General features: G+C 29.5%; 1 protein-coding gene across 1 annotated transcript; it reads left to right on the top strand.

Moving 5' to 3' along the window:
* The first annotated feature begins 6,365 nt into the window (after nt 1-6,365).
* Nucleotides 6,366-7,366, top strand: LOC120212023. The gene has a single exon (XM_039210460.1). The coding sequence runs from the start codon at nt 6,458-6,460 to the stop codon at nt 7,040-7,042; it is 585 nt and encodes a 194-aa protein (XP_039066391.1). The 5' UTR covers nt 6,366-6,457; the 3' UTR covers nt 7,043-7,366.
* The last annotated feature ends 6,741 nt before the right edge of the window (nt 7,367-14,107 follow it).

Below are 14,107 nucleotides of genomic sequence, written 5' to 3'. Positions count from 1 at the left end.
ATTAGCTGACTAATCAACATCTTCCCTCGTTTTCACTGTAAGTAATCTGCAGTGTACATAGTGGCGGATCAATTAAGGACCTATGGTGGGTTAATGTTTATCATAAAATTCGGGTTTTTTTTATAATTATTTGTTTCATTATTTTTTATATAAAAAATTATGTTATTAATATATATATGCATAGCACAATCGAAAAAATATTTCTGAATCCGTCATTATCTTTATAAATATTATCCTTATTTACAGTGTATTAGGAATTATATATAGACTATTCTTACAATTTCAACCCCAAAAACCTTAATCATTAAGAAAATCTTTGAGGGTTGAATATTCTTATATATAGAGGATTAAATTTTTAATTAGGAATTAAATTAAGAATTCAACCCCAAAAGCCTTAATAATTAAGAAATTAGTTGAGGTTTTTCCCCCTTTCAATTTTGAAATTTCAGAGCACTCAATTGTCAAACCCAAATTATTGTTATAGTCGGCCGAAGAACCAGAAAGCAAGTGGAGGCCATTGGACCATTGGCTTTTTTATAAGGGTAAATTACGAATTTGGCAATTTAACTTTACCCTTTCTCATGTTTTATTCACTATACTTTAAATCTTTTCAATTATTTTATTAAACTTAATACATTGGCCTTTTTTGCCGGTTAGTCGTTTCCTCACTAACGGTGTTATGAATGGACTTTTATATAGATGCAAAATGACAATGTTATGGTAAAAGAAATTAAACGACACCGTTTTAACGTCGTTAACTATTTAACGGCATAATGACAAAAAAATCCAATGAATTAAGTTCAGTGAGAGAATTGAAAACTTTTAAAGTTCAGTGAGTAAAATAAGAGAGTAAAAATTAGTGATGAAATTTGAAATTTTCCCTTTTTATAATTATTTATATTTAATCTATTGAACAATTAGTCTAAAATAAGTATATAAAATTTCATTATAAAGACGACTTTATCAACTCAATTTGCTCTATTTATTGATCTTGAATCTTTTATTAGTTAACCCTTATTCCCATATGTAATGGGGTAAGGAGGAGGTAGAATAGTAGGCTGCCCCCAACGCCAGGTTAAGAGCAACTTCCATAGGAGACATCCGAATTATAAAATGCCCTCCATGGGATTCGATCCCACGACCTCGATGTTAAGAACCTTGCGCTCTACCAACTGAGTTGGATGGTCATTTCTGATCTTGAATCTTTGATTTTACATAAAATTCTAATATGTTATCTCATTAAACAAATAATAAAATTCTAATATGTTATCTCATTAAACAAATCTATTATTGTTGACCATTTGTGTTCTTTGATTAGTTGCCCATTGTCATATACAAACAAAACTAAAGTCATTCCCCCCTCAAGTTATGCTGCTTCTTTTAGGTTCTAGGAAAATTAGTTTTGTTGAAAATGTTTTTAATATTATTTCATGAAAAATAATTTGATCAACAAAAAAATATAATTTAATAAAAAAAATAATACCTTTCGGAATTAAAACAAACGTAACATATTTTTTGTAAAATAATTTATTATAAATAAATATGATTTTTAAATCATAATTTAACTTAAAATAAATAAATTATAATATATTTAATTTCAAACTATTTATATACTATTATTTTAATATTATTAAGTATCCTTGTTTATAATATTAAATTCTTATTTGCTAATATATAATAAATTTTTAATATAATTATTTTTATAAAAATATTGTTTCATATTATATTAGTATTTACTTGTTTAAAAATATTATTAATAATAAATACACTTTGTAATATTTCAATTTCAAAAATTGTAATTTTTTTATTTTAATAGTTATTATATTGACATAAATCATATTTACTAATTAAATTTAATACTCGTCTCATTAAATTTATCTATTGTTGACTTTTTTAGTCAATTTTTTTTAACTTTGGTCCATTATTATGTAGAATTTGTTTATTGATAAAAATATGAAAATTATATTTTAAAAACCTTAAATAGGTTCCTAAACTATATTTTGACTCATCCAAATATCAGATTGTGACACGTATCACTTAATAGGGGAAATTAACATCGTTGAGGATTCGAGCACCTAAATGGGTAACGTTTGTAACATCAGACACTTAGATGAGTCAAAAAATAGTTTAGGCACGTATTTGGGGAAAACGTTATAGTTTGGACACTTATTTTGGTATCAAGCATTTTAAAAGTCAATGCTAAACCCATTTAGTGAAACGGAGGCAATAATAATTAATATTATTGACATGATAATGCTAAAATCTATAATATTTGTAAAAAAAATAATATATTTTTTCAAATGATAAACTACAGAGTTGATCATTTCATTTTCATAAACGTATGGTCACTAGATCCAAAAAATATAATTCATAGTCACTTTTATTTTTTTTAGTTAAGATGTGGTCACTGAAACGTTGACTTCAGATAGTTTGATGACATGACACGTTAATAAAAGGGTTTAATTTTTACTTTAACCCTTAAATTTTAGATAAAATACTAATTATGGATCATTTTATAAATTCAAAGTAATTTAGGGACAAAATTCTAATTTACTCCTTTTTTATATGTTTTCTTCCCCAACGTGAAACAATGTCGATCATCATGAAAAACACCATGAAGGGTCGTCGGATTTCTAGATCTTTCATTGTTGTTTTCTGACGATTTCGACAACTACAACCGTCTGTACGTTACACGACGCATCACCATTAAGCCCGACCAATTGTGGCCCTTCGTCGTCGGCAGTGTGAGATGGGAGGGAGAGGAATGGCTCGGGTGGGGAGGTTTGATTTTTTTTAATTTTTTCTTTTTGAAAAAATAATATTTTTATTATTAAAAAATTTTAAAAAAATAATGATAGATACCTAAAAGTGTAACGGAGAAAACTATAGGCAACTAAAAGTGTAACAGATAATACTTTAGACATCTATTGTTAACAAAAAATTCTTTAGACACCAAATCATATTTTGAGGAATAATTTAGGGGGTAAAAAGTGTATTAAGCCAATATTAAAACTTGTATTATTAAATTTTAAAAATATAATAAAAATTTGTTTCAAATTATAAAAAAATAAAAGTTAAATCTTTTAAATAAAATTAATAATTTTAATTTTAATACTATCAACAAAATAAGTTGGATTAAAAGATTTATTCTCATAATAAATTTCTATGATACCTAATTCGAATTAATTAATAGATTAATCAACCTAAACCCTACATTAATCCAAGATGTTGAAGTGTTAATAACGATAGAAACATGATTGACCATGGATGGAACCATAGGAAGGTGTGGGTCTCTCTATAATTTTTAAGTTATTTTATATTTTAAATTTTGTATGTCTATTTAGTATTAATAATTTATTTTCGTTATTAAAATTTGATGAGTTCGTCCCTTATAATAAAATATTATGCACGTCCCAATGTGTGATGGTTTAAATATATAAATGATTACTGAACTCATCGAGTGACCTCAATGATTAAAATAAATGTTATTATCTCTTAAAATCTTGAATTCGGACAACTACACCTGAAACATAAATATACTTTAGCAATGATTAAAAAATATAAAAATAAATATCACATTGTAAGCCCCTAAAAATATTATTTTTTATAATGATTACTAATGATATTTTAGACAACAAAGGGCAATAACATAGGGTTGGTGTAGTAATAATGAAACAAGATCAGCCTGTGTAAGAAAAAGGACAAGGTTTACTAACATACATGGAACCTAAGTTTAATAATTGTGTTAAATGATTATTTTTCATGTACCTAAATTTATTTTATCAAATACATTTTTATATGAAACATTTCCTTTAAATTTTTAGTGGATACTTTTTAAATGCCTAATTAAATATGGTGTTTTAATTTGAAACCGGTCATAATAATTTAAGAATATTTATTTTTAAATATAGTACTATTCTATCTTGTCATTCAATTACTTAATTTATTTATCTTTAATTATTTATTTTTTCCCCTTAATTTTTATTCTTTGACGCTGAGGAGAACGTGCCCAAGTAGGGATGGGCAGGACCCGAATTCGACCCGATCTGATCAAGTCGGATTTTTAAAAAAAATCGGATTCGGGTTGGGTTTAGGTTTAGGATGAAAAATATCCAACCCGAAAAAATATATAATTTTATCTTATAATTTTATGAATAATTACAATAATACCCCTCTATATATAATTTTTTTCAATTAAGTTATTATTTTTATTGAATAAATATAATATTTTTATTATTATTTCGGGTCGGGTCGGTCTGATTTCTAAGTTATATGTCGGGTCAGATTCGGATCGAATGAAATTTTGTTTTGGTCGGATCAGGTCAAGCCTCGGATGAAGGATCATTTATTCTCGGGTTGGGTCGGGTGGACCAAAAACCCGACCCGACCTATGCCCAAGGCTTTGTGACGAAAAATGAGAAGGACTAGGCAAAGGCAAGTGCACTTTCCCACCTTAATACTAAATTACTAAACGATTAAACAAAAAAAACCAGTTAAGAAGGAAGATTAGCCTGTGATTATTGATTAATTAATTATTAATCGGACTAGAAAAGTAAGAGTTGTCAGACCAAGAATTGCCTAACACGTGTTTTCAGTCCTGGCATGCCCCAAACATGTAATAAAAGAACATTAAAAGTGGGGGTTACAAATCGATTAAATTATAAGATGTCAATTGATTAATTGACTTCTTCAAGCCATCCTTCTTTGTTCCGTTTGATTTCAACACACCACCGCCATGGCGTTACGTGCCTTTCAACGTAGCTTTTGTGGGAAAATAAAAAATTTAATGGTTAAAAGAATTACCGTTATTTTTAGAGTTTATGAATTTAAACACTAATTAATATAATAAGATGATTGAAAATTAATTATCAAATAATTAAAAATATTTAAAATATATATTATTTTATAATCATTTTCGTTACTAAAAAAATGAGTTGGGTTTTGAGAATTGCTTTCGGTCGCGTTCGTTAGCTTTATAACTTTTGTTTATGTCAAAATTAACTTACTGGAATTATTACTTTCAATCTTCGTTAGAAAATTTACTGTTTGCATTATTCTTCAATTATTGTTTTAGGATTATTGAAAATGAGGAAAAATTAAAGATTGCGATTAATTTTTTATTTTTTTCTTAAGTGAATATCTTCTTATTTTCTATTATTAATGTCAAATTTCATTTCTCGTCATCTAACGATCTTAAAAATGCAAAACTTTTTTATCATTATTTAAATAAATATTTCTTTAACTCACAATAAATAATATTTTTTTAGAATTAGAGCTTAAGATTTAAGATTTAGGGTTTAAAATTTATGATTTATGTTTATGATTTAAGATTTTATGATTTAGGGTTTAAAATTAAGATAAAAACAAAAATTATTTTACCATAGATTAAATATTTGTTTGTAAGTAATAAATTTTAATTAAATTTAAGACATTTATTTGTTTAAATCTATGATTATAAAGTAGTGTAGAATATATATATATATATATATATATATATAAGTTGTCAGTTTTAACAGATGATTTTTTTCCTTTTAGTTGGTACTGTTGAAATTATAGGACTATAGTAAGGGTAGAGTTGGTAGAGTGAGTGGTGCCCATGGCATTTTCCCCAAATCCGCTGGCCGGACGCTGGATTGAATTCCAAAAAGGAAAAACAATTTGCGTCTAAATACGCGCCTGTGGATGGTTAGGTCTAACGTCTTTAACGCTTCTCCAACTCCCTCTTTAGCCCCTCCACTTTCTCATTTACCATTTACTCCCCCACCCACTTTCTTAAAATAATAATAATAGATTTATTTATTATATGCTAAGTTTGAAAGTATATTAATTTTAAATTTAACTGTGAATTTTATTTATTAATCGATTAGATTAGAAAGTTATTCTTATAATATTTTTTACAACAAGGATGTACCAAATGAAGACAAATAAGTGTTCTTTTAAAAATTTTGTATATTTTTTATTGATGGTCTATTTTCGTTTTTTAAATTTTTATAAATACCCCCATCCTAAAATTATATATGTTTAACGATAGATGAATTTTAAAAGAATTATTATAGTAATTTAAAATATAAATAATTAAAAACATGTGATATTTGTAATTAATTGATTTTATTTTAAATCCTATTTATAAATAACACATTAACAAAAAATTTATATTTTTTTAAGAAAAAGGTGGGGAAAAAAGAAGAGAATAACAACGACCTCTGAGCCGCAACTAATAACAATAAAAGAGACAAAAAGTAAATAAATAAAAGTATAGGGGTAGATCCGTCAACCAAGAATTTGAAATACCAGACCGTCAAGTTTTTATAACCCCCGATCCCTTTCCCCTTACCCTATAAATACATGGCTCGAGTAAAGCTAGGTTTGCCCAACTGAACAGCCAAACACGGCTCTTTGGAAATTCGAAAAAAAAGCTCTTTTCTTTCTTCCTAATCTTTCTTCAGCTTAATAGAAAATGGCGGCTTCTTCTAGAAGATCTAGCGGACCTGTTCTCCGTTCTCACTCTCCGTCGTCTTCTTCGTCCGCTTTTGCCTATTCGAGTTCAGGTTTCTCTTCTCGCTCCTCGACTTTCTTCAATCAACATAGATCTATTTCTCCGCGGCGTGTCAATCTCTGCAATAAAACTCCGTCGTCGTCGTCGTCCGTGCGGTTCTCGCTTGATAACCGTCCGATCTCGCCGAACCGTTCGATTACCACCGTCCGAAGAAACACGGAGGCGTTGAAGAATTTACAGAGCAAACAGCCGAAGCGGACTTGTATGTGTTCGCCTACAACGCATCCCGGTTCGTTCCGTTGCAGTCTTCATAAGAGCTTCGGTAACTCGCACTCTGGATCGAGTTACGCGCCGAGCAATCGGCTTAACGCGCGTAGATCTGCGATGACGAACTCGCTGGTGAGAATCGGCGGTGTCGAAGGAGATCTGGTCAGGAGAGCTTTGTCGGCTTTGATTAGACCTTCCTCTCACCAGCAGCGTCGCCGTTCTGCTTTCCAGCCTAGACCTAGCCGGCTCTCCGTCATGTCAAAAGCCGAGGATCTATAAAGATTTCGCATGCGGTTTGTAATATCTTAACGCTTATAGGTCAAGTCTCCGAGATTTTCCGGTGATTTGAGATCGAGCTTCGGCGTTACTCCGGCCGGTGGCGATGAAGTTATATTCCGACGAGGAGTTTGGTGATCTGGACGGAGGATTCGAGTTCAAGTATTCTCCGGGTGATCGAAACGCAAAATCCGAGGAACGGATTATCATATAGTTTGTTGGTGTGTAAATACACTCATATTGCAGCCTATGGCAAATTTGAGGAGCTTTTGGACTGAAAAACTAACTCTTAAAATCTCTTGAAATCACTAATCTAATCTAATTAAATCTGCCCAAACTGACTCCAATCTAAAAATTTCCATTCCCGATCTCCAGTTTGTCTCGTCTTCGAGTTTTTCTCCATTTGATTTGTTCTCCAAACCAATTTCATTCCATTCGGTTGCAGTTCTTTTCTCTTCCGTGATCGTTTTTCCTTCGAGGTTTTCCGTTCCATCAGTTTCTTCCGTTTGTTTCATTTACCCTTTCCGTTCATCTATTTTTCATCGTGATTTGATTTGATTGATTCTTTGTAATTCATTTTGATCTTATTCTTTTTATGTTTTGCAGGAACTGGAGTACACGGATTTTACTTGGACAGGAGGATAATATGACTGAATTTTCGACCTTGAAGTCGAAAAAACCCTAGCATTGGAGAAGAATATGAAATGACAATACTGGATTTTGGACCCTTAATGGAAAATTAAGAGAAAAGTATAACTAGTAAAATACAGATATCAGATCATATTAATTAGACTTAATTGATGCGTAAGGTAGTAGTTAGACGGAGCCTTGCCTTGTCAACTAAGTTTCAAATTAAATATACTAATTAATTATTATGACATTTTTCTTTTATATTTAAGCCCACGAGACGCGCAATTATTTATTAATAATGAGAAAGTGACAAGTAAGAGAGTTGAATCTGCAATTTAAAAAGAGTGTATTGTTGATCAACCCATGACTAAATATATAATCAAGCCCACAAAACGTCCCCTACCTCCTAATCCCTATGCAACGCCATTAGAGAAAATCAATACCTTCACAACATTTTCATTTAACCACGCTAAGGTTACACGTTAAACCGCAAGATTTTATATTAAAAGATAAATTCATATAAAATTTTATATCAAATTTTTAATTAAAAAATAAAATATAAATAATTTAAATTTTTTAGTGAGCGATGGCCTTCATTCTATAGTAAACGGGCGGGACGGGTGCGGATACTCATTCCCTATTCTCATATCTATCTAATATTTTTAAATCTACCACTCGTCCACCACTAATGATGGGTAAAATTTTTTTAAATCTACACCCATTGACGCGGGTACATTCTCAAATTCATCCTTACACCCACTGCCCAACTAGAGACATACCCGACTAGATCTGCCTGATAGCAACCTTAAGTTATACATAAGCAGCAAATATAAAACAAACACGTCCATTAAAAATATAATAAAATAAATCAATGATTATCTGAGTTAAGTGTTAACATATATCTTAAAGTTCATAAAACATCATAATAAAAGACATAATTAAAGCCTAGAAACATAAATGACAAACACATAATATTTTTGTTCATTGACACACATAATGACAAATCCTAAAATTATAACTAAATTTATAATGGTCCAAAATTTAATGAGTATTTAGTGGCGGGCAGATACGGGGCGGGCAAGGTCTCAAACCCATCACCGCCCACTATCTACGACGGGTATCACTTTCTAATCTACATCCGCCCACCACTCACTAAAATTATACCCATCCCCACCCTAATTAAAATGGGTATGAAACAAAATCCATAAAATTATACACGTTTGTTATCCCTACTTTATTTATCCTTCATTTTGCTACATGCTTTAGTATTAGGCCCTGTTTAGTGCTTAACATTAGTTTCAGAAAGTGATTCTCGAGTTAAAATAATTTTTTAGTCGATAATATTAAACAGATTTTTTTTTTAAAAAATGTATATTTTGATGGCAAAATGATGAGATAATGTAAATGAGATTTTTTTAATTCTCAATAATTTAATTTGGAGATTATTTCTCCATTTAGGGTAAATGACACAGTATCAACATAAAGATATTAGATACACCACGTCTCTTCAAGTTAAATATGAAGATTCTACGATTGCATCGCGTCTTCAGGTAAATGAAGAAGACCTAACGAGTGCATGACGTCTTCAGGCAAATAGAGAAGATTCCAGGAGTGCACGGCGACTTCAGACCAATAAAAAACCCTAATTCAAAAAATAATATGGTAGATACTTTATATGGAAAATATTTTTTCCCACAATCTTATATGCGCGAGGAAGTCATATTTTGATTAGTATTTTTAATTTAAATGTAAAAGTTAAAATTTTTAATTTTTGTATGTGAAAAATGTACTTGGTTTTAAATCACAATTTTAATTTTATTCTGTTATTTTATAATATTTTTATTCTATAATTATGAATTTATATTCTTTTACTAAGAGATAATTATATGATTAATAACTTAATTTTATATTTAAAAATTTTATATCATATAATGTAAATTTATAAGTTGTTGAGCTTGCAGGTGGTTTTCAGAACTTAAAATCGAGTTCCCATTGCCATCGGCTTTAGAATTATAACTGGTAAATGACATAGTCATAATTAAATATTGGTATGAGTTAAAATATTAGATTATTTAAGAAAATATAAAGAGTTACTATATATTTAACTTAAAATTCAGCATGAACCAAGCGATCTTATTGATTAAGGAATTATTATTATCTTTGAGGTCTCGAATTCAAGTACGTATGTAGGGATATGGGCGTTCATTGTCAAATGATTAAAAGTCTTTGTACAAATATTATTTTGTATTCACCCTAAATTAAAATAAAAACTCAAAACTTAGAAGACAACTTATAATTTGTCTAATATTTAAACTTATAATGACTTAATCGTAATTAGGCCAAAAATTTAAGAACACAAACTTATTATTCTTTAATTCGACCCTACTTATTTGAATATTTAATAAATTTTTATATTGTTAAATTTAAATATTTAATTTATATGAATCAAATATTATTAAATTAAATTATATCAAATATACAATTTTAATAAAAATCAGATCTTTTTGGACGTTAAGAGAGCTCCGTCCTTTGCCTGTAAAGGAAGGCAATGTTTTTTTGATGGTAGCATCATCCTTGGGGTTTTGTCATTGTCATTGCGCTCCAAACCCCACAACTGGATAAGAGCGTCAAACCCCAGTTGGATTCCATTTGCCGATCGTTAGTTTTCGGATTTATATTTTATAATAAATTTGAAAATATAGTGGGCGGAAATAGAATTAATAAAACGCAGTCGTTGAATTTTAAGTCATGAAATTTTATATTATCATGTCGACGTGATGAGTTTTATAAAACTCGTTGTGTGAGATGAACAAAAATATATATAATTCTTCATGTTAACACAATTAAATTTTAATTATTTATTATATTTTATAAAATTTATTATTTTTACTTGAAAAATGGAAAAGGAGGGCAATTCACATCCCCACATGGAATAACAAAAATGTTCATAAATTGGGCTATAGCTGGTCACCATGTGGGTCCATCATTCATTATCAAATCAATTTTTCCATTGGGGTCTCATAATCAACCTTATCTCTTGCCCCCACACCCTTAACCGAAAATAAGAAAAGATATTAGATGAATTTGACTCGTTATAACTGAACGTTCATCGAACTATTCATGAATCGTGCGATGGGAAGTTCGTTTATGTGCGTTTATTTATTAAATGGACGAACATGAATAAGATTTTTATTCGTTTTATTAAATGAACGAACATGAACACATGTCTCGTTCGTTCATTTACGTTTGTTCGGTTATGTTCGTTTATGTTCGTTCGGTTATGTTCATTTATGTTCATTCATTTATGTTTAACCCCAATTTTTTTTAAATCAATTTTGGTGACTAATTTGTAAGTATCTTAAAATATTAATTAATATGATATTCTGTGATCACTAATTAACCCAATTTTATTTGGAGATTAAATTCAATATGTTAACCCGTGAGGCACCTCGCACCTATATTCATTTTCCCTTTTTTTTTCCAAACCCTAGTGTTCACTGGAGAGTGGAGACAATCGTTGAAAGCTCAAAAACAAGTTATATTATAGTGCAATCTAAAGTTTTACAGGTCTGTTTTTATCTCTTTCTCTGTTTTATTGGCTTAATAGTTTATGTAAGTTATTGCGGGTATTTTACATCTAAAACTCAAGAAAACATCATACTTCTTTCTATAATAAATGTGAAGATAAAGTACAATCAAAAGTTATGAGCATCAGTAAAGAGAAAAATATATAGAATTTGCCAGAAAAAAAACAAATGTTTCTATGCAATTTCTGAAAAAGAGTATACTAAGAGTAACCAATTAATAAGTAAAAATACACTTTGACAATGAACTTTTGTTTTCATAGTTCTTGTGTGACCTTTAGTTGTGGAGTAGACTTTAGGTACGTTAAAATTTTGAATGGTGGTTTAGCAATAATATCAGTTACGATATGTAACATCAAAGGATTCTCTATGTTATTTCCTTGTAGTCCAATTTGTACCGTTCGAAATCTTCATGCTGTTAATTTTCTACTCTGCCAACGAAAATGACCATTATTAACAAACCTTACTAAATTGACATTGATGTCACAAAACTTTTAGCCGGTGAATTTATTATAATAATGTAGTGGAAAATGATTGTTCATATGTAATCATGGACCACTAAGATAAATGTTTAGCGTTAAATTAAAGTCGTGCGAATCATTTAATATCTTTAAAAGATAGATTGAAATATTTGATATCTTCAAACATTTCATCACTGCTAATCAGCTCTTACTCTATTTATCACTGTAGAATTGGTTGATTTGCATTGTCGACTATTTTTCATGAAAGAACAATAGAAGGTAGGTCTCCAACGTTTATGTTCGTTTATGTTCGTGTTCATTTATGTTCGTGTTCGTTTATGTTTGTGATCGTTTATGTTTGTGTTCGTTTATATTCGTTTATTTATTAAATGAACGACATGAACAAGTTATATTCCTTAATAAACGAACATGAACAAAAAAAATTTGTTCGTTTTGTTCGTTTATTTATTAAATGAACGAACATGAATACCTCCGTTCGTGTGCGTTCGGTTCGTTTACATGCCTAGTTATAGTTTTTGTGTTTTTAGTTAATAAAATTTAATTATCTCATTTTTTATTGATGAATTTTTACTTATTTTTTATGTGTAAATAGAGAACGAATAATTTTTAAAGTCATTTTAAAATAATAGATTTTGTTGATTAAGACAATAGATATCGTAGTGATTTGTTTCCCTCGATAATTTCTTAAAAGAAAAGTTAAATTTCCCTGTGATGTAAGTAGGATGGCGTAGGTCGGGTTTAGATCAATTTGACCCGATTAAAAAAATTTACATCCTTTACCTGATCCAACCCTCGAAAAACATATACATCCATCTGATCTAAATTCGACCCAATTTTTAGATAAAAATAATATTAATTGAAAAAAATAATATATAGATGAATATTATTGTAATTATTCATATAAGATAAATTATTTTTTGGTCGGATCACTCTAAATCTAAATCCGACCCTAACATCACCTTTAAAAAAATTCAACCAACTCGACCCGACCTGAATATAAAAAACTGACCAATCAAATTTGGATCTCATGCCTAGGGATGGCATGGGTCGGGTCGGGTTTTTGGGTCCCCGACCCCGACCCGAAAGGAAGGTCCTTCACCCGTGACCCAACCCGACCCAACGAAATTAAAGTTTCACCCGACACGACCCTAATATACTTAGAAACCCGACCTGAAATAAAAAAATATTTTTATCAATAAAACAGCGACTTAATTGAAATATATATATAGAGGGATAATGTAATTGTCTCTAAATATAGGATAAAATTATATATATTTTTCGGGTCGGGTCGGATTTTTTTCACCCTAAACCGACCCAAACCTGATTTTTTTTAAAAAAAATTGACCCGTTAGATCAGATCAAAACTCATCGAATTCGGGTTGAGTTGCCCTACTCATGCCCATCCCTAGATGTAGGCTATACCATTACCACCAATGTTTTTCAACCAAGTGGGGATCGAGTCATCATATATTCACTTATATATATTTTTTTATTTTCAAAATTTTATATAATTACTTTTATAACATAAAATTTTACGTGTATTAGTCTATATATATTCATCTTGACTCGGAGAGATCATTAGATGGTCCAGATGATTATGTCCTGTGATCTCAACTAATACATTTCTCTATATCATTTTTTTCAAAATTATTATTCATTATTTTTCTACATGTATTTAAGAGGTGGGTGATTTTTTAGAAATTAATTTAAAATTTATAATTGTCATTCGTTATAATCATAATGACGTATGATTTGAGTCTATAAATAATTTCTCCTTAACTCACTTTTGGCCTGCAAGTCTCGTTTAAAACCATTCAAATCTCATCAGACAAGGTGATTTCTGATATGCTAAATCCCGCAACCCTAGTTTACCTGCTTCATCATCCCCATCCGAATTCAGTGAAGATTTAGTCTTGTTTTCATTCTATTTCGAGGATGAAGACAGATGACAAATTGACAACCCCATGTGCATGAACCAACCACGTGGGACCTTTGATGACTGTGTTCCCTCGATAGGATAAGATGGATTAATGGAGTTTTGGAAGTTTTTATAAATAGGAGATTCTTAAAAAAACACGTTAATATAGGTTAATAAAATGTATTATCGAAAGTGATTATGTTTTTTAATATTTTTAGTAAATATTATTATTTTATCAAAATATTAATATCAGATATTACCTAAATATTATTTTTACCGAAAATATAAATATAATTATTCATTTTAAATAGTAAAATTAACAATTTTGGTAAAAAACATTTTAGGTAATATTCTACAAAAAAATATTATCATTTTCAATAACATAATTCCTTAATTTTATATTATAAGCAGAATACCTGTACAAGTGTTGTAATACATAGTTTTTTAGAACCGA

Source organism: Hibiscus syriacus, unplaced genomic scaffold, assembly GCF_006381635.1.
Source record: "Hibiscus syriacus cultivar Baekdansim isolate YM2019G1 unplaced genomic scaffold, ASM638163v2 tig00109991_pilon, whole genome shotgun sequence".
Taxonomy (NCBI): Eukaryota; Viridiplantae; Streptophyta; class Magnoliopsida; order Malvales; family Malvaceae; genus Hibiscus; species Hibiscus syriacus.
The sequence above is the reverse complement of the archived record's forward strand: the minus strand, read 5'-3'. Positions and strand labels throughout refer to the sequence as shown.

Excerpts from the sequence above, each read along its gene's own strand:
- LOC120212023 (XM_039210460.1), top strand. The coding sequence starts at position 6,458 with ATGGCGGCTTCTTCTAGAAGATCTAGCGGACCTGTTCTCCGTTCTCAC.